This window comes from Astyanax mexicanus, chromosome 14 (assembly GCF_023375975.1).
Source record: "Astyanax mexicanus isolate ESR-SI-001 chromosome 14, AstMex3_surface, whole genome shotgun sequence".
Classification (NCBI taxonomy): Eukaryota; Metazoa; Chordata; class Actinopteri; order Characiformes; family Acestrorhamphidae; genus Astyanax; species Astyanax mexicanus.
Window position 1 is genome coordinate 44,257,527 of NC_064421.1, and position 22,459 is coordinate 44,279,985.

The 22,459-nt window shown below is 40.2% G+C and overlaps 1 protein-coding gene across 6 annotated transcripts in view; it reads right to left on the reverse strand.

Moving 5' to 3' along the window:
• ank3a (ankyrin 3a) overlaps positions 1 to 22,459 on the reverse strand; it is a 123,131-nt gene that overhangs the window by 64,551 nt on the left and 36,121 nt on the right. For all 6 annotated transcript variants that reach the window (XM_049463986.1, XM_049463985.1, XM_049463984.1 and 3 more), the window contains exons 8-20: positions 16,950 to 17,048; positions 15,330 to 15,428; positions 15,127 to 15,225; positions 14,068 to 14,265; positions 11,555 to 11,653; positions 11,346 to 11,444; positions 10,186 to 10,284; positions 8,242 to 8,439; positions 8,055 to 8,153; positions 5,628 to 5,726; positions 3,520 to 3,717; positions 2,114 to 2,212; positions 81 to 179 (exon numbers count right to left, since the gene is read on the reverse strand). In XM_049463986.1, the coding sequence (XP_049319943.1) occupies positions 81 to 179; positions 2,114 to 2,212; positions 3,520 to 3,717; positions 5,628 to 5,726; positions 8,055 to 8,153; positions 8,242 to 8,439; positions 10,186 to 10,284; positions 11,346 to 11,444; positions 11,555 to 11,653; positions 14,068 to 14,265; positions 15,127 to 15,225; positions 15,330 to 15,428; positions 16,950 to 17,048 (1,584 nt within the window). The remainder of the gene's footprint in view (positions 1 to 80; positions 180 to 2,113; positions 2,213 to 3,519; positions 3,718 to 5,627; positions 5,727 to 8,054; positions 8,154 to 8,241; positions 8,440 to 10,185; positions 10,285 to 11,345; positions 11,445 to 11,554; positions 11,654 to 14,067; positions 14,266 to 15,126; positions 15,226 to 15,329; positions 15,429 to 16,949; positions 17,049 to 22,459) is intronic.

A 22,459-nucleotide genomic window follows, 5' to 3' on the forward strand; every position in this document is an offset into this window, starting at 1 on the left:
GAGAGAGAGAGATGGATGGTTATGTTTATAGTCTGAAATATAAATAAATGTTGTTACAGAACAGCTGTAAAAAGTCTCACCTTTGTTTTGCTGTTGATCTTTGCCTGATTCTCCAACAGGAAACTCACCATCTTCATGTTGCCATAGTGACAGGCCACATGCAACGGGGTGTATCCCGTCTGGACAGGGAATATAAAGTTAACATTCATAACATGAAAATGTATTATGCGTTTGCATACTGATTTATTTTTTTGTCAATATCAGAGAGGTACAGCTCTGAAAAAATAAGAGGCCACTTCAGTTTCTCTGATTTTGCTATTTATAGCTTTATGTTTGAGTAAAATGAACATTGTTGTTTTATTCTATAAACTACAGACAACATTTCTCCCAAATTCCAAATAAAAATATTGTCATTTAGAGCATTTATTTGCAGAAAATGAGAAATGGCTTAAATAACAAAAAAGATGCAGAGCTTTCAGACCTCAAATGATGCAAAGAAAACAAGTTCATATTCATACCATTTTAAGAGTTCAGAAATCAATATTTGGTGGAATAACCCTTGTTTTTAATCACAGTTTTTATGCATCTTGGCATCATGTTCTCCTCCACCAGTCTTGCACACTGCTTTTGGATAACTTCATGCCTTTACTCCTGGTGCAAAAATTCAAGCAGTTTAGTTTGGTTTGACGGCTTGTGATCTTCCATCTTCCTCTTGATTATATTTTAATTTGCTAAAATCAAAGAAACTCATCATTTTTAAGTGGTCTCTTTATTTATTTTTTTATTCCAGAGCTGTATAAAGTACTAAAGGCATTTAACATTTTCTAAAAGAGCCACTAAACCCTAAACCATATTTTTTTCATTAATGACTGAAATGTGTTCCTCTGAAGTAATGAAACCAGATACCAGACCTGCTTAATTTTTTTATAAACATTTAATTACCTTTAAAAACGCTTTTATTTTCATTAAGGGTCATTTCTGCCTCTGCAGCGCCCTCACAGGTTCGGCTGTGCTATAGGTGATGATGTGTCTAGCTACCTAGCGTTAGCTAAAGTTAGTCAGGTAGCAAGCTAGACAGCTAGCTAGAGTTCTTGCTGTTTAAATTATTTAGCTAGCTAACTATCCTGATCTTTGTCTTAAAAACTTGTACTATATTAACTTGTAATTATCACACAGTTATTTAAGCAATAATATCTGAGAGGGTGTGCTTTAACCTGTAATATTGGCACTGCAGGCCAATTGCCGTAGATCAGCACAGTGCTTCCAAACTACTCCTCCCATTTTTAACATTTTTCAAATTTGAGCTGAGGGTGGAGTCAGCTAAAATCAGGCGAGTAGTTTATTCTAAAACGTACTACTTAATACTGAAAGTAAAAGTAAAGAGCTGTGATATTAGTGTAGTTATTACAGAAATCAGTGAAAAGTTTTCAGACTGAAAGGCAGAACAGGATTATTATTATTAGTTATAATGTGTGTTTGGAATGATCCCTAATTTTTTTTTAAATTATAATGAGTAAAGATGCAGCACACAACACATGTACTGTAGTAAAACTATTAAACTCATGGAAAAACTGTAGTGAAGTAAAAATGGAAGCAGGAGTAAAATAATACTCCACTAGATACAGATACAGCATTTAAGTACTTTAGTACAGTAGTGAAGTAGTTCCACTTTATTACTATACATCTCTGGTATATATAAAAAAGTACTGAATGGAGCACCATCATTCCTGAGATCACAGTTCCACTGCTCCACAGCTCAGGGCTGTACAGTACAGTACTGAGGTACAGTGTGTGCTGTCCCCTGGCTGAGTCACATGAACTGTAGCCACACTCCAGAATCTGGGCGCTCCTGATATACAGACGACTGCAGCGACTCCAGAGGGAAGAGAGCAGGTGTGTTTACTGCAGATGCAGACGGCTTTTGGAGTCTTCAGCATTACCTCATCCTCAAACCGAGGATACAGAGACCGCTAGTGGCTAATCTGTGTAAAACACACTGGCCTCCAAATATATAAAAAAAAGTGGGAACACAAACACATACAGGGACACACACATATTCACATATTCACATACACATGCTATACTGCTCTTAGTGCTAAATGTGACCTCTGACCTTAGTGTGAGCGTCCACCTCAGCCCCGTGATTCAGCAGAACCTCGGCCACACCCACTCTGTCCTCCTGTGCCGCCAGGTGCAGCGGAGTCAGCCCGTTCTGTCACACACACACACACACACACACACATACACACACAGTATAAGTATAGTGCTGTCCCAAAAAACACAGAGACTGTACACACTCTCTTCAACACGCTGTACAGAGATAGAAAAGCATAGCAACACCCTAACAATACCAAAACTACCCCCCTAAATACCTTATTAACAGTTACCAACGTGGGAACACCCTATAATTAATTTTATTACCGTATTTTATGCACTATAATGTGCACTTAAAATCCTTTAATTATCCCAAAGTGTTCCTTATAATCCGGGGCACCATATGTATGAATTTAGGTATTAAAGAGGTATTAAGGAGCAGTAAAGCCACTGCACTGAAGTACAGAGTTAAACAGGAGTTTCAGTTTAGGTCTCCAGCAGTATTAGCATTAGCCACTAACCGTGCTAAGCGCTAGCTCTTTCACCGTTCAAAGGTGAGTATTATCAGCCTGTAGCTTGCTACTAACCCCAGCTAGGTCTTAGCATTAGTTGCTAACTGCAATAAGCAATGGTTCTTCTGCTGTTCAGAGGTATTATTGGACTGTAGCCTGCTGCTAACCCTGGATAGCAGCGCTGGAGCAGTATTAGCATTAGCCGCTAACCACGCTAAGCACTTGCTCTTTCACCGTTCAAATGTGAGTATTATCAGCCTGTAGCCTGCTGTTAACCCTGGCTAGGACGGCTGGAGAGGTATTAGCATTAGCCGCTAACTGTGCTAAGCGCTTGCTCTTTCACCATTCAGAGGTGAGTATTATCAGCCTGTAGCCTGCTGCTGACCCCAGCTAGCACTGCTGGAGTAGTATTAGCCGTAGCCACTAACCGTGCTAAGCGCTAGCTCTTTCGTTGTTCAGAGGTGAGTATTATCGGTCTGTAGCCTGCGTGTTCACCTTGTCAAAACAAGCTACATAGTGCTAGCAGTTAGCTGCTAATGCTTAGTGAAAATCTGGAAATCTAAGCTTACTGTACATAAACATTCTGTGTAGATTAACATCCAGCTTCCAATTCTTGAATTTATTTTTCAAGAATTACACTTGTGTTTACTTAACTTAGCTTAGCTTTACAGGTCTTGTAACTCAGTGTATGCAGTGAGACTAGTGAGTGTATAAGCGACCCCCTTGTTCCTTACTAGTGTCACATAATGTAGTATATATATATATAATACAGTGCATTTTATGTATTAAAATAATAGAGCAGAAAGTAGATGTTTATTAATAGTGTGCCTTATAATCCATGGCGCATTATAGTGCGAAAAATATGGTACTTAAACACATAAAAATGCAGAATAATATTTGAGAGTGTGTGCACCTTATTGCCCATGTTAACGTTGGCATTTTTGGTCAGTAACAGGGACACCAGGTCCACGCTACCCTCTTGTGCGGCCAGGTGCAGTGGGCTGATTCCCTGCCGGGTCACGGCGTTCGTCTCCGCTCCGAACTCCAGCAGCGTCGTTCCGATCTCCAGCTGGTTCTTCTTAGCGGCGATGTGGAGAGGAGTGTACCCATTCTACACACAAAGAGAAACAGAGAGAGAGAGAGAGAGAGAGAGAGAGAGAGAGAGAGGAGGGCTCATATCTCATCAGATAGCCCCATTCTAGGTGGTGCATATGTTTCCTTTACCTTTTAGCTACATTAGCCTCCCCTGATAAAAAAAAATGTATTTTTATCTGAGTTTGATGGTTTAGAAGCTCTATAAACAAGACTAACCTTATTAAAGTAAAACAAAAACCCTCCTAAGAATCTCAGTTTAACCCTCCTGTTATGTTCTGAGTTAAATTGACCCGTTGTAAAGTTTAAAGATTTAGGAAATATAGTTTAAAAAATAGTTTAAAATATTTTTTTCAGTATGAAACTTCTTCTGCTTGCCTTAATTAGTGTAATCAACATATAATATGAAAATGGTTCATCTCACATATTTGCAACCAACCCTGCAAAAACTAAACTAAAACAAAATTGCAGTATTATATTTCAGTTGTCTAAAACTATTATGTTTTATATGTTGGTCTTTCAAACGTAATAAAGTAGTGAAACATTAAAAAAAAGTTTGAACATGTATTTTTTTTTTTATGAAAAACAAAGGAATTATCCTAATTGAACCATTTCCTGTTAGAGGCAAGGAACACAATTGAACTAAATATTGATAGAATAATAAACAATGGAGCTAGTAATTAAATATTCACACTGCTTGTTAGGATTTTTTTATTGTTAATTGGATTTTTTTTTGGATAATTAAACATGCACCGGGTCAAACTGACCTGGGAACACCATTGCTGTTCCTGACAAATGAACACAACAGGACGGTTAAGACTGGATGGATGGAAGATAGCACCTTTTCTCTGAACTCACCTATTTTTCTTGTAAGCAAAAATATTGGAACATGTGTTTAACAGGTTTGTTTTGTTGCCCACGTATGACCCAAAACTCACTGTAGCCTGGAAAAGCATCACCGAAGAAAAATGCTAAAGTATAGAGTAGGGGTGGGCGATATGGCTCTAAAATAATATCACGATATTTCAGGGTATTTTTGCGATAACGATATACTTGGCGATATAGGAAAACTAAAATAATTTGTTCATTTCAGGAATATAGTATAATAGTATAACAGCATAATCATAATATGGCAAAATAAATAATATAGCATAAAATAATATAATGCAGCAAATAATATAATGCAGCAAATAATATTGCGGAATATTTAGTGCATGCATATAAACTGCAAACTAAAACAATTATACAATAAATACACTTAAAGCTTCACAGTAAATAATAGACTACTTTTAAAACAGAACAGCCCTATTATCACGATATGGATTTTTAATATCATGATATTTCTGTGTCACGATATATATTGTATACGATACAATATTGCCCACCCCTAGTATAGAGACGTCAGTGGATCACCTTCTTGATGGATTTATTACAAGAAAAGTATTTTCAACTAAATATGAATTATTTTTAACTTAATGTTTAACTTAATATTTAATCTATGTTAAGTTTATCTGTTCCAGTACTTTTGCTCACAATAAAAACAGGTGGGTTCAGACAGAAGGTGATATTTTCTGAACTGTGCACCAGATCCAGATGTAAATATGGAAATAAAAGCTGAAATGTTGATCTTTTGTCTCGTATTTATCTTTTAATGTCAAACCCAAATGTTTTCAGTCTACAGCAGAAAAAATGGGATCAGCCTCACTGCTGCGATAAATGTGGAGGGGACTTTATATAACTTTAATTTACTTTTTTTAAGGAATCTGGACACAGCAGTGTTAGCGGTGTTGGCCGTGTTAGCCTCAGCAAAGTGATATAATAATGATTTAATGGTTGATGGAATTGAAAAATGTGAGTGCTGTTAGTGAAATCAAAAGCAAAAAGCACAGCAGTCTGTGTGTGTGTGTGTGTGTGTGTGTGTGTGTGTACCTTTGCTGCAGCGTGTGGTGAGGCCCCGTGGTCCAGCAGCAGCAGAGCCACTCTCTGATTATCATAGTGAGCGGCTACATGCAGCGGAGTTAACCCAGTCTACAACACACACACACACACACGCGCGCAAACACACACACACGCGCAAACACACACCAGTCACCAGTGCACATATGTACACACACATACAGTGTTAAAGTTAATGTTGCAGTTTCCACATCAGTGAAAAAAACACATGCACACACACACACATTCCTCTGAGTGATGTAAAGCATGATCAGCAAGGAGAGCAGATGATTAATGGTGGATAGATTTAACCCTCTAAACTCCGCCCATATTTATACACCAATCAGCCATAACATTAACACCACCTGCGTAATACTGTATAGATCCAACTTGTGCTACCACAACAGATCTGATCCATTAAAGCAGCGTTTCTCAACCTTTTTTCTATCACGACACCCTTTAAAAGTATGCAAAATGTCAAGGCACCCCAGTTTACAATGGGGTGGGGGGGGGGGGGGGGGATTGGCGCAATACTTGAGAACGAGGGGTGTTGCTGGCGGAATAATTTATTTCAGGTGAGAAGGGGGGGGGGGTGTATTTACAATTAGCGCGAAACCTGCTGACTTTTCAAACGAGTGAAATACTCTGCTACACTCACTGCTGAACTACCACTGGATGAAGAAGTTATCTGAATCTGCAGTCTTAAAAAACGTTTCATGCGAGCTTGAGTGCTTCACACTACTCTCGCGGTGCATCGCGTGGAGAAAAACTTTACAGTGTGTCCCAATTTAGGGGCCGCATCCTTCGGAGGCTGTATTCGAAGGCAGATTGCGTCACAGCTGCGCAGTAATACACCGCCTATCTCTGCGGGTTGCATCCTCCAGAGTATGCTGCCTGTGAATTGGGACACACCCCGACACGCGCTGACTCTGGAAAGGAAATATGCACGTGAGGCGCAATATTTTGACGGCACCCCCGATGAAGCCAGACGGCACCCCAGGGTGCCGCGGCACCCTGGTTGAGAAACACTGCATTAAAGCATGAACTTGCAAATTATCCAGTAATAAGGCTGGAGCATTAGCATTAGCATTAGCTAATGCCGTCCAACAGTGTTACTCTGAGGAACGCTGAGTGTTTTAGTAAGCCAGGGTGATATTAGATAGCCTTTCGTCCCACAAAGCTTGTTTTAACACGGTAAACACAGACTTCAGTCTGATATACTCGCCTCTGAGTGGCGAAAGAGTTAGCACTTAGCAGGGTAAGTGGCTAATGCTAACGCTGCTCCAGCAGTGCCAGCCGGGTTTAGCAGCAGGCTACAGGCCAATAATACTCACCACTGAACGGCGAAAAAGCTAGCGCTTAGCTCAGTTAGCAGCTGATGCTAATACTGCTGGAGAACTAAACTGAAACTTCTGTATAACACTATATTTCAGAAGAATGGTTTTACTGCTCCTTACAACCTGACTGGTAAAATTCAAGCATAAATTGCACCGGACTAAAAGGCATTAAAGGATTTTAAGTGCACCTTATAGTGCAAAAAATGCAGTACTGCAGTAAGTTGTGAGGTGGGGCGCTTATGAGCATCACCGAGAGCCTTGGGTGCATTACATACAGTACTATACCCAAATAGGAGTGATTCAGCTGCCCAGAACATCACAGTTCTGTTCCTGTCAAAGTGTCTAAAAGTGTCAATTTTTACAGCTTCAAAAAATGTACTCGCTGATTAATATATCCGTCCTCAAAAGGAGCTGTACATAAAAAAAAATCAATGCTGAAGCTGGAAGTGGTGCTAATATTATGGCTGATAGGTGAAAACCCCACTGTGTATTTATTGCTGTTACAGTAATACACACTGGACAAAATAGAAAATTATTTATTAATTAATGATCAATGAAAGTAAGTGACAGTGGGTAATGCAGCTAAAGGGTTAAATATGGATTTTCTTATACAGCAGCTGCCCTCAAACCGCCCACCGTGCCACCAGATAAAGAATCATGTAGTGACTTAAAAGTGTTAAAAAAACAAAATACTCTGTGAAGCATTTAGATGCTCCTATCTGAAGAGCTGTTAACTTGTGGTTTCTGAGGCTGAAGGTCGATAACTTCAGAAATTAATCATTTTAATCATCTTGGCATGTTCTCCTTCACCAGTCTTACACACTGCTTTTGGATAACTTTATGCCACTCCTGGTGCAAAGATTCAAGCAGTTCAGCTTGGTTTGATGGATGATCACAAGCCATCAAACCAAGCTGAACTGCTTGAATTTTTGCATCTGGATTTTTATATCCAGAGGTTTTCAATTTGGTAAATTAAAAAAAAAACTCATAATTTTTAAGCGCTCTCTTATTTTTTACCAAAGCTGTGTGTGTGTGTGTGTGTGTGTGGGACGTGTGTGTGTGTGCATGCATGTCAGAAACCCACCTTGCCTGCTGTATCAGGTGCTGCTCTTTTCTGTAGCAGTAGTTTTGCTGCCTCTATCTGACCGTATTTAGCAGCAACATGCAAAGGAGTGAATCCCTTCTGTTAGAAAGAAAAGCACACACTGCATCAGCATGATCGCACTCACACAAATATCACACTTACTGTACAAACACTCACACACAGAGACCTTTGTAGCTGCAGACAGTGAAGCTCCATGCTCCAGCAGTAAGGATGCAGTCTCCTGATGGCCTTCTCTCACTGCCAGGTGCAGGGGAGTGTATCCTGAAGTCGTGGCTGCACTGGCCCACGCCCCTTTCTGTAGCAGCAGCTGAACTATCTCTGCCTTCCCCAGACGACTGGCGATGTGGAGCGCTGTCTGATCATCCTGAAAACAAACACACACTTACTGCATTTTTGTCCTTTAGGTAAGATAAAACAACAACAATTTTCACCATACTTGTTCTGGGAACATACACATATACACACCAGTGACCACACACACACACACATAGTGATATACAGTGAGCACACATGCCCGGAGGTGTGGGAAGCTATTGCTGCGTGCTGTGGCTGCTAACAAACAGTAAGGGTTAAGGGCCTTGTTCAAGGGAATGTACTGAACCCAAAATCTGTTTCTACCAAAACCCCACCCTCAAAAACAGAGCCTCTATCTTCAGTGTCCGGACACAAATAAACACAGCCCATACCTTCAGAGTTCCCATCAAAGGTCTGCCTCAAATTACCATAACCTGTCCAATTTCACTAGTCATCAAAGCTCTGCCCCAAATAAACACAGCCCCTCCCTCCTATAGTCTCACAATGGTCTGCCCCAAATAAATAAACATAAACTGTCCCATTACAATCCTCACCAAAGCTCCGCCCCAAATAAACACAGCCCCTCCTTTCTATAATCTCACAATGGTCTGCCCCAAATTAACCTAACCTGTCTGATTGCCATTCTCACCAAAGCCCCGCCCCAAATAAACACAGTCTCTTTTTTAGCGTTCTCATCAAAGGTCTACCCCAAATAAACATAACCTCTCCCAGTAGAACTCTCACAATAGCTCCACCCCAATTAAACACTGCCCCTCCCTCCTATGATCTCATACAAGGATTGCCCCAAATTAACATAACCTCTAACATTACGATAATCGCAAAGCTCCACCCCAATTAAACACAGCCCCGCCCTCCTATAGTCTCACAATGGTCTGCTTCAAATGAACATAACCTGTCTGATTACCAATCTCACAAAGCTCTGCCCACAAAACCTCCCTTTAGAGATCCCATCAAAGGTCTGCCCCAAATAAACATAGCCCCACCCATCAGAACTGCCCCCAAATAATCTAAGGCCCTCCCTCCTACAATCTTACCAATGGGCTGCCCCAAATTAACATAACCTGTCTGATTACCATTCTCACAAAGCTCCGCCCCCAATAAAACAGCCTGTACCGTCAGAATTCTTATCAAAGGTCTGCTTCAAATAAACATAACCTCTCCCATCAGAACCCTCACTAAAACCCCGCCCCCAAATAAACAAAGCTCCTCCCTTTAGCGTTCTCATCAAAGGTCTGCCCCCATATAAATATAGCCCCACCCATCAGAACTCTCACCAAAACCTCACCCCAAATAAACACAGCCCCTCCCTTTAGTGTTGCCATCAAAGGTCTGCCCCAAATAAACATAGAACCACCCATCAAAACCCTGCCCCCAAACTAAATACATCCACTAATAACTCCTAGGATTTAACATATTCTCCCATCAGAACTCTCACCAAAGCTCCACCCCCAAATAAATACATCCTCTCTCTTCTGTTTTCTTACTTAAGCACTGTCCCAAAAAAACGTAACATGACCCATTACAATTTTCACCAAAGTCCCGCCCCCAAATTAGCATAGCCCATACCTTCTGTATTCTCACCATATCCCTGCCCCAAACAAACACAGGTCCTCCAATTAGAACTCTCACCAAAACCCCGCCCCCAAACAAACACACCCTCTCCTATCTGTCTTTCCACCAAAACCCGCTTATAAAAAAAAAAATAAAAAAAAACACACAGCCGTTTTCCCCAGTGTTCTTAGCAAAGCCTCACCCCCGAATAAACCTACCCCTCCCTTCAGTGTGTGTTTCTCACCTTGGCCTTGATATCCACTTTAGCTCCGTTCTGTAGAAGATATCTCACCACATCAGCCTGCCCTGCTCTTGCTGCCATGTGTAGCGCTGTTTCTCCTCTCTAAATACACACACACAATTAAACACAAACAGTATTACACAGGCTAACTAATATATAACTATACCATATGCTGTAGACCAGGGGTGTGGGGTATTTTAGAAATAGAATGAAAGTTCCCCTGTTAAGAAGGTTTTTATAATATGAGATTCAATGTTTGAGCACTAGGTGTCAGAAACGGGCCAAAGAGTCTAAAAGCGGAGAGGGTGCGCATTTCTAGCGCAGAAAAACGGGGCAAAAGAGTCTAAAAGCGGTGAGAGTGCGCATTTCTAGCGCAGACAAACGGGGCAAACAGTCTAAAAGCGGAGAGGGTGTGCATTTCTAGCGCAGAAAAACGGGCCAAAGAGTCTAAAAGCGGAGAGAGTGCACATTTCTAGCGCAGAAAAACGGGCCAAAGAGTCTAAAAGTTGCCGTAATTAAGGAGTTTAATATTAAGAGACATCATTAAATTAAACATCAATTTGAAAAATCTTAGTTTACACAACACTGTCAAAGATAAAGATAGTAAGTCAAGTAAAATGGTGTGTAATCAGGAAAAAAGTATTATTTAAAGTGGTATATTTCATTATTTGTTTTATTACAGAGTCTGTGGCCCGTGACTTCAAATATATTTCTCCTTCTGGCCCCCAACAAAAAAGTTTGGACACCCCTGCTGTAGACAATGTGTCAGAATATAAATGTATGGTATATTTCACAGTGTGGACCCTATATGTATATATAATCAGTGGATACTGTTAATATTGTATGCCTACTTGTATATATATATATATATCACTGTATTTTAATATTACATACCGTAGACAATGTGAACTTTATACATGTATGCATGTTCACACTCTATACTGCAGACAGCAGTGAATTGTGGTTATTTTCCATCAATAAAATGAAACAGCGCCATCTACAGCTCACAAGAGCTCACTGACCCATAAGAGAACAGGACCCAGCTTCTCTGCTTCACTGTGCTGCAGCACTGTTAACAGAGCTTTGATACGCTGTGAGGTTAACTGCTGTTTTAGTTGTGTTTAGTAAGTGAGTGAGTGTGTGTGAGTGTGTGTTTAGCTTACCACATTAGTTGTGTTTGGTGAGGCTCCGTGGTGTGTCAGCTGCTTCACTATGTTCTCATGACCCATAAACGCTGCCACATGGATCGGCGTCAACCCCGACTACACAAACACAAACACACAAACATAATAAACCATAAGAATAGTGTTAGTGTGTGTGTGTGTTTGTGTGTGTGTGTAAATGTGTGTATGTGTGTGTGTGGTGACAGTACCTCAGTGACGGCCTGTAGAGATGCTCCGTGTTTCAGCAGCAGCTCCATCACCTTCACTCTGTTCTTCTTACAGGCGATATGCAGTGGAGTGAAACCGTTCTGCAGGATACACACACACACACACATAAACACACACACACACACACATAAATACACACACACACACACACACACAAACACACATGTATGCATTAGGGTACTTTTGCATAAGTGTATTACGAGTATAATCATAGGAAAATAATGATATATACACTTCATACACATTTGTGTTATTAAAGAAACACACGTATCTTATTAACTTATCAATTATTGATATGTATAAATTTCATATAGTAAAAACATTTCCTTAGTAACAATAAAAAAATATTTCATTGTATTTATGTTATGATTAAATGTATAAATATCACATACTAAATTTTAACATTCTAACATATGAACATTATTTACAAATGAGTAGTAAATATATATATATATATATATATATATATATATATATATATATATATATATATGAGGAGATGATGTATGAGGTTGTGGTGTGTGAAAACGAGGTTTCAAAGATTTTAATGGAGGAAAATAATTATATGTAAGCCCCAGCACACACACACACACACGCAGACACAACTCCCCCTGGGCCACACCCTCAGTTCCGCTCTACTGTACCAGTGTGAAACAGTGTGTAGATAAGGAGCTGTTTTTAACACTGTGGTGTTTATCTCCTGTGGGTGGGGGTGTTAGGGGTGGGGGTGGGGGTGTCACTGCGCTGGACTTCCTCTTTTGGAAATTTAGACACCCTAAATTTAATGAATCACTATTACAGTTCCTGTTTTTGAGCTTCAGGTATTTTTAAAGTTTTACATTTACTGATGTGTTATTAACATCACTAATACAATATATATAAGAAAAAACTCTCGTCAAAATGTCTCAGCTTCTTATGCTTGTTTATTTTTTTAGCTACAACACATCAACTTCAAGAACTGACTGTTGTTTGACGGAATAGCCAGTGTTATTCATTTCAGCTGATGCTGCTAATGGTATGACTGATGGATGTGAATATTGAATAACAAGAAATAGAAAAGAAAAAGAGCAGAGTAGGGGTGGCGTTTTCTGCCTGACTGACTGGAACAGCACCAGATTAGGAGGGGAAACACCTGCGAAAACAGAGTGAACCCCGAATAGAGAGGGAGAGAGAGAGACAGAGAGGGAGAGAGAGGGAGACAGCGAGAGAGAAAGAGAGAGAGGTAGAGAGAGAGACAGCAAAAGAGAAAGAAAGAGAGAGAGGTAGAGAGACAGCGAGATAGAGGTAGAGACAGAGAGACAGCAAGAGAGAGAAAGAAAGAGAGATAGAGAGACAGCGAGAGAGAGGTAGAGAGAGGGTGAGATGGTGGGGAGAGAGAGAGAAAGGTAGAGAGACAGCGAGAGAGAGGTAGAGACAGACAGACATCAAGAAAGAGAAAGAGAGAGAGGTAGAGAGACAGCGAGCGAGAGGTAGAGAGAGGATGAGATGGTGGGGAGAGAGAGAGAAAGGTAGAGAGACAGCGAGAGAGAGGTAGAGACAGACAGACAGCAAGAAAGAGAAAGAGAAAGAGAGAGGTAGAGAGACAGCGAGATAGAGGTAGAGACAGACAGACAGCAAGAAAGAGAAAGAGAGAGAGGTAGAGAGACAGCGAGAGAGAGGTAGAGACAGAGAGACAGCAAGAGAGAGAAAGAGAAAGAGGTAGAGAGACAGCGAGAGAGAAGTAGAGACAGAGAGACAGCAAGAGAGAGAAAGAGAAAGAGGTAGAGAGACAGCGAGAGAGAAGTAGAGACAGAGAGACAGCAAGAGAGAGAAAGAGAAAGAGGTAGAGAGACAGCGAGAGAGAGGTAGAGAGAGGGTGAGATGGTGGGGAGAGAGAGAGAAAGGTAGAGAGACAGCGAGAGAGAGGTAGAGACAGACAGACAGCAAGAAAGAGAAAGAGAAAGAGAGAGGTAGAGAGACAGCGGGATAGAGGTAGAGACAGACAGACAGCAAGAAAGAGAAAGAAAGAGAGGTAGAGAGACGGCGAGAGAGAGGTAGAGACAGAGAGACAGCAAGAGAGAGAAAGAGAGAGAGGTAGAGAGACAGCGAGAGAGAGGTAGAGACAGAGAGACAGCAAGAGAGAGAAAGAGAAAGAGGTAGAGAGACAGCGAGAGAGAGGTAGAGAGAGGGTGAGATGGTGGGGAGAGAGAGAGAGAGAGAGAGAGAGAGAGAGAGAGACAGCGAGAGAGAGGTAGAGAGAGGGTGAGATGGTGGGGAGAGAGAGAGAGAGAGAGAGAGAGAGAGAGACAGCGAGAGAGAGGTAGAGAGAGGGTGAGATGGTGGGGAGAGAGAGAGAGAGAGAGAGAGAGAGAGAGGTAGAGAGAGAGAGACAGCGAGAGAGAGAGAGAGAGAGGTAGAGGGGGCGAGAGGCAGCAAGAGAGGTAAAGAGAGGGTGAGAGACCGAGATAAAGAGAGAGAGAGAGAGAGAGAGAGAGAGAGATAATCACTATCTTACCAGTGCTTTAGCGTTTGGGTTGGCCTTCTTGTCCACTATGACTTTGGCCACTTTATAGTGCCCACAGTGCGCCGCCACGTGCAGAGCAGTCAGGTAGTCATTAGTGACATCATCCACCGGCACATCGTGCTGCAGGAGGAGCTGGACGCAGTTCAGGTGATCACCTTGAGTGGCCATGTGCAGGGGAGACAGTCCGTTCTACACACACACACACACACACACACACTTATCATGTATCCATAAATAATCCAATATTAATCATTTATACAATATAAATGATTCAGTTTCTTCTATGACAAATGAACCAGGATCTATTTTGAAATATTTAGTATGCACTGTGAAATATTTAATATTTTGTATAATTACTTAGCATCCACTATGAATTATTCAGTACCTACTATAAATTATTCAGCATCCACTACAAATTATTCAGCATCCACAATAAATTATTTAGCATCCACTATGAATTATTCAGCATCCTCTATGAATTATTCAGTACTTACTATAAATCATTCAGCATCCACTACACATTATTCAGTACCTACTATAAATTAATCAGTACCTACTATGAATTATTCAGCATCCACTACAAATCATTCAGTAACTACTATAAATTATTCAGCATCCACTATCAATTATTCAGCATACCATATGAATTGTTTAGCATCCACTCTGAATTATTCAGTTTCTACTTTAAATTATTCAGCATCCACTATGAATTAGTACCTACTATAAAATATTCACTGTCTACTATCAATTATTCAGAATACCATATAAATTATTCAGCATCCAGTATCCAGCATCAGTATCTAATATAAATTATTATTCAGTACCTACAATAAAATATTCAGTATCTACAATAAATTATTCAGCATCCACTACGAATTATTCAGTATCTACTATGAATTAGTCAGTATCCACTATAAATTATTCAGTAACAACTATGTATTGCTCAGTGTCTACTATTAATTATTTAGTATCTATGTTGTATTATTTAATATTTGTGTGAAACACAGTGTGCAGTTCAGTGATTGGTCAGCAGGGGGAAGCGAGTCTTACTTTAGTTTTGGAGAGGATCGGAGCTCCTCTGTCCAAAAGCATCTCCACCACCTGCTCATGACCACTCCGTGCTCCACAGTGCAGGGGGGTCAACCCATCCTACACACACACACATTTGTTATTTGCTGAATACACAGTTACACAACTGAAGGTGTTTGTGTGTCTGTGTGTGTACGTGTGTGAGTGAGTGTTTGTGTGTGTACCTTGGTCTTGGCATCAATCTTGGCTCCTCGGTCCAGCAGAAGCTTCACCATGTTCCCGTTCCCTCTTTTAGCTGCTACATGCAGCGGAGTGATGTCATTCTGCACACACACACACACACACACACACACAAATTATGGACAATACACACAAACAGACATGAGGATTGAAATTATAGAAAAGCTGATATGATGAAACCAGGTTAACAGACTCCAGTATATTTACAAGAGTAGCTTTACAAAATGAGCTGAAGAGAAACCAGGAAATAAAAATATATTTTTAAAAAATGTTACAGTATGTGTGTGTGTGTGGAGGGGGGTGGTGGTCAACAATAAACATATGACTCAATAAAAGTGTTATTATTTCAACAGCTGGGAGGGCAGATGGCACACACACACACACACACACACACACAAACACACATTTAGCAGTCCAGGACAGACTGTCTGGCTTATTCAGACCTGCCGGCTGGACTCGTATTGAGAAGGAATTTCATTTAGCTGGACCAAAGAAACTCATCATTTCATAGGATTGTCCGTGACCTTTTCACTGACCTTTAATGTTATCTTACCTGATTAACCTATAGTAAAATAGAAGTTTCATTTATTTATAAAGCACCTTTAAAACCAAGTGCCTGTGAGCAATCCAGCAGCTATGAAGATGTATGTAAAAATAAAATTACAGTTACTGTATATACAGTATGTATGTATATATATTTATTACAGAATTTCAACAAACAAACTCTCATTTACACTGTAAAAAAATTATTGATGAATGGACTGAATAGAATTTCTACAAAATTACTTAAAAAAATAAACTGTTTTCATACTGACTTCCAATGAAATACTATAAATTATTCAGCACCCACTATGGATTATTCAGTATCTACTATAAATGATAAAGCATCCACTATGAATTAGTCAGTACCCACTATAAATTATTCAGTAACAACTATGCATTACTCAGTGTCTACTATTACTTATTTAGTATTTATGACGTATTATTTAATTTTTGTGTGAAACACAGTGTGTTTCACTGTTTTTATACTGACTTCCATTGAAAGAGATTAAGGTTTAATCTCTCTCCTATAAAGTTGCTGTTTTGGAGATACTTGTTTTTTTGGACAGCAACGATAAACAGTGTGCATATACAGCTTTGAAAAAATTAAGATACCACTTCAAATAAATGTTTAATTGTGAAATTTGATTTTCAAATAAAAATAGTGTCATTTAGAGCATTTATTTGCAGAAAATGAGAAATAGCTAAAATGACAAAAAGACCTCAAATAATGCAAAGAAAACAAGTTCATATTCATAAAGTTTTAAGAGTTCAGAAATCAATATTTGGTGGAATAACCCTGGTTTTTAATCACAGTTTTTAATCATGCCTCTTGGCATCATGTTCTCCTCCTCCACCAGTCTTACACACTGCTTTTGGATAACTTTATGCTGCTTTACTCCTGGTGCAAAAATTCAAGCAGTTCAGTTTGGTTTTCTGGTTGTGATCATCCATCTTCCTCTTGATTATATTCCAGAGGTTTTTAATTTGGTAAAATCATTTTTTAGTGGTCTCTTATTTTTTTTCCAGAACTGTATCCTAATCTATACAGCTTGTGTTCTTACCCTCGCCATGAAGTCCACCGCTGCTCCCCTGTTCAGCAGCAGCGTGGCCACGTTGATGTTCCCGTAATGAGCCGCGATGTGAAGAGGAGTAAAGCCACTCTAATGGAGAGACACAGAAAACACTACATTACCCAGAAGCCAACTGATTACACTTACTTCAATGACCTAAGCGTGCTCTGATCTAATGCAGGCTTTAATTAAGCAGGACAGCGGTGGCTCTGACCCAAATGTGTCCTAGTTACTGTAGTGAGGTTGGAGAAGCTTTTACAGAAAAAAAATCCCATTCAATCCTAATGAGAGACTGAAGCTCACTCTATGATGCTTCATCAGTTAATCCATTAAACTTAAAGTGACAACCTATGCTAATATATTAATGGTTGCTCAATATATTCATGGAAACTATATATTTAAGGTATTTTTTATTTACCTAAAACAAATAAAAACATTAAAATCACCAGCCAAATATCAAAAAATATCAAACTATGTGAGTTTTCAGATATTCTTAAGCTTTAAATAATAGATATTTATTTATTTTCACATTTTATCCCCAATTTACAAGGCCAATTACCCAACCCACTCATTAGGACTCCCCCTATCACTAGTGATGCCCCAACACACCAGGAGGGTGAAGACTAACACATGCTTCCTCCGATACATGTGAAGTCAGCCACCGCTTCTTTTCGAGCTGCTGCTGATGCAGCATTCCTGAGTAGCATCACAGCAATAACGCTCAGAGGAAAGAACAGCAACTGGGTTTTGATAAATCAGCTCACAGATGCAGCCATGTGCTGAGCGACATCACCCTTTGGAGTGGTGAGGGGAAAGAGCACCATCTACTGTACCCACCTAGAGAGAGAAAGGCCAATTTTGCTCTCTCAGGGCAAAGCTACATGAACTGGATTCTAACCAGCAATCTTCTTATCACAGTGGCAGTGATTTAGACTGCTGGACCACACAGAGCCCTAGAAATTAGTATTTAAATGTAAATAAAAGAATCAGCATTAGATTGTCAAACCTTCACTATATTTATATAAATGGTGTCTATCATTTAAAATAAATTACAATTTTTGGTGTTTGGGGGGGGCAGTAATATTAGTAGTGTGGTTCAGATCTGGCAGAGCCTTTTTATGTTATTATACGCTGTGCTGTACAGCGTGTCGACAGTTTGGAGGAAAATGAAGCGTGGATAAAAGTAGAGATCGAGGCGCTATTTGTTGACAGATTGGTCCACTCATGTAAATATCCGTGTAACATTCAAAGCAGTTTTGGTAAAATGTATCTAGCTAGTGCACAATTATGAGAAAGCTGGAGGTTTTCACTTGGATTAGCAGCTTCTTAACCATTTTAAACATCAAAGATCAGCTGAAACCAGAAGCTGCTCTGGCTCTAAAACTGCACCTCCTCCCAGGGTCAAACTAGTCCAGCTCCAATATGAAGACTGGCAGAGTAAGGCAGACTGCAGAGGCCTGTAAGATGTGTTCCAGCATTCTGTAAAGCCTGTCCAACCTCACACCAGTATCTACAGATCATCACATTAAAGAGCTAGCTGAGCATGACGAGGTTCACTGAGGACCAATCAGATCCCCAGAACCTTCAAACACCTACAGAAATGAATCCATTTAATTTACAGAGTGAATATGAGAGCAAACACAGCTGCTAAAGCGAGATGGAGGCATGCTATTGCTCCAATCACATGGAGGCCCATCTCAATCCACCAATAATCAGCCACAAAACAGGTGATGCTTGGAGGGCGTGGACCTCCATGTTCTACCAATCCTGCCTCAAACCAAAGCAGGGCTTCACCCACTTTGTAGGAAATTATTGCAATTATATACAACAGGTTCAGACAGTACACCTCCAAACACCTCAGGGTTAACAGAACACACCCACAACCAGCACTCTCCAAGCTTTTGTGCTTCCACACACTGGCCACTTTATTAGAAACACCTACAGTATTGTGTGCTTCCACTCACTGGACACTTTATTAGAAACATCTAATGTACCTTGTGCTTACACTCATTCGCCACTTTATTAGAAACACCTACTGTACCTTGTGCTTTCACTCACTGGCCACTTTATTAGAAACACCTACAGAACCCTGTGGCCACTTTATTAGAAACACCTACTGTTCCTTGTGCTTTCACTCACTGTGGCCACTTTATTAGAAACACCTAATATACCTTGTGCTTCCACACACTGGCCACTTTATTGGAAACATCTAATGTACCCTGTGCTTCCACTCACTGGCCACTTTATTAGAAACATCTCATATACCTTGTTCTTCCACTCACTGGCCACTTTATTAGAAACACCTACAGAACCCTGTGCTTCCACTCACTGGCCACTTTATTAGAAACACCTACAGAACCCTGTGCTTCCACTCACTGTGGCTACTTTATTGAAAACATCTAATGTACCTTGTGCTTCCACTCACTGGCCACTTTATTAGAAACACCTAAAATACCCTGTGCTTTCACTCACTGGCCACTTTATTGGAAACATCTCATATACCTTCTGCTTTCACTTACTGTGGCCACTTTATTAGAAACACCTACAGTACCCTGTGCTTTCACTCACTGTGCCACTTTATTAGAAACATCTAATGTGTCTTGTGCTTTAACTCACTGGCCACTTTATTAGAAACATCTAATGTATCTTGTGCTTTAACTCACTGGCCACTTTATTAGAAACACCTACAGTACCTTGTGCTTCCACTCACTGGCCACTTTATTAGAAACATCTAATATACCTAGTGCTTACACTCATTGGCCACTTTATTAGAAACACCTATTCATCTTGTACTTCTGTCTGGCTTTCACCTCAGTGGCCACTATATTAGAAATACCTGCAATCTTGTGCCTCCACTGACTGGACACTTTATTAGAAACACATACAGTACCCTGTGCTTTCAGTCTCTGGCCACTTTATTAGAAACACCTACTACTATGTGTTTTCCCTCTTTGGCTTTCCACTCACTGGACACTTTACTGGAAACACATACAATCTTGCATTTCTAGTCACTGGCCACTTTATTAGAGACATCTAATGTAACCCTGTGCTTCTACACACTGGCCACTTTATTAGAAACATCTAATGTAACCCTGTGCTCCCACACACTGGCCACATTATTAGAAACATCTCATATACCTTGTGCTTACACTCACTGGCCACTTTATTAGAAACACATACAGTACCCTGTGCTTCCACTCACTGGCCACTTTATTAGAAACACCTACTACTATGTGTTTTCCCTCTCTGGCTTTCCACTCATTGGACACTTTATTGGAAACACATACAATCTTGCATTTCCAGTCACTGGCCACTTTATTAGAGACATCTAATGTAACCCTGTGCTTCTACACACTGGCCACTTTATTAGAAACACACATACACACGGTGTTGAATGTGTTCTGCTAACCCTGTGAAAAACCACCACCAACTCTGAGAACAAGAGATAGACACGTTTACATGGCAATGCTCTTCCCGCAGCTCTACAGCCCTCCGTGCTGGTGAGGGATGGCCGGTGGAGGCCGTTAGTCTGGGGGTTGAGGATGTTCTCGACCATGCACCTCTGCTGCTACACAGCCAGAGCAGAAGCGCTTGCCATGTCAGCTAGCCCAGCAGCATGCAGGGACGGCTAGCTCACGCTAACACCACCAAGACGCGGATCTATGTGGTGATAAGCCCAGTTGCCCGAACAAAAACCAGGGGGAAGAACCATCTACAGCACCATGCACCTCCTCCAGGAAATGCAGGCCCAAGGAAATTCAGCAGTGCAGTTACAGACTGCCTCTGCAGACGGACACACGGGTTCCCCTCCGCTAGCATCTCTGGACCAATCCTGGAATCCTGTGGGCAGCTGCCCAGCCCAATCAGATCCATATTCTTAGCTCTATGTACTTTTTAGAAACATCTGATGGAGAGAACCTGATTGTCAGGGAAGACTTAAGAATCCGTGTATCATTCGTTCATTTGATATTCAATTGAGAATCAAAATCGGAAAATTAAAAAACCAATTAGTTTTTTCGTTTTTTCGTTTTTTCGTTTTTGAATATAATACCAAAAAACGAATAACGGCTTGTATTTTGTATTTTTATTTGGTTATCCAAACAAAAATTGGAAATTTAAAAAACGGACCAGGAGCCGAATTTGATTTTGATTTTGAACTTGACCCATTTGTGTGCCCCGGAAGTTACTGATTTGTTTATTCTTGGTGGGTTTCTGTTGCGCGGGAGTTCACTGCAGTGTTATCTACACAGTCTGTATTGCTGTAGGCTTTGGATGGAGTTGAGGATGGAGAGTTTTATCTTGTTCAGAGGAACTAAACGCGTTGCAGTGAAAGAAGACGATATGACAACAGAAAATACATGTCTTTTTCGCTTAAGGTCGTGTTGAACACAGAACCTTCTAACACTCATTGCAGAACATCGCTGGATCCCCATTTGCTGCAACGTGCACGAAATCTCTTCATGCGTCTTACCACCTTCAAAAAGATCTTTAATTAGGCCAGAATGTGGTTCCAGTCCGGCCATGCTGCCTACAGCAATACAGACTGTGTAGATAACACTGCAGTGAACTCCCGCGCAACAGAAACCCACCAAGAATAAACAAATCAGTAACTTCCGGGGCACACAAATGGGTCAAGTTCAAAATCAAAATCAAATTCGGCTCCTGGTCCGTTTTTTAAATTTCCAATTTTTGTTTGGATAACCAAATAAAAATACAAAATACAAGCCGTTATTCGTTTTTTGGTATTATATTCAAAAACGAAAAAACGAAAAAACGAATTGGTTTTTTAATTTTCCGATTTTGATTCTCAATTGAATATCAAATGAACGAATGATACACGGATTCTTAAGGCCTCAGCATACGTCTTCTTGGTTTCAGCAAACAATCTGACATAATTTTATAAAGAGAGAAAATAAACAATCACAGGCATTATGCAGGGGCTTCACTCGCCATGACGCAAACATGGAATATTTGCTAATGAAAACTAGGGCTGCAACGATTAGTCGATATATAATCGACAATGTCGATTATTTAAATTTGTCGACTACAAATTTCACTGTCGACTAATCGTTAATTTGTATGGGAGACTTTGAGACTTTGAGAGTTTGTGTCTCCAAAAGTGCCCAAACACAACAGATTACATACTAAATCACTAAATATCAGTAATTTCCATGGATAAACAAAATTCTGATATTTAAATGCCATTTAAACCTCATGTTCTGCTGTTTCTATCGTTTATAGCAGGGGTGCTCAAACTTTTTTTGTTGGGGGCCAGAAGGAGAAATATATTTGAAGTCACGGGCCACAGACTCTGTAATAAAACAAATAATGAAGTATACCACTTTAAATCATACCTTTTTCTGATTATTTCATTTACACACCATTTTACTCGACTTACTATCTTTATCTTTGACAGTGTTGTGTAAACTAAGATTTTTCAAATTGATGTTTAATTTCATGATGTCTCTTAATATTAAACTCCTTAATTACGGCAACTTTTA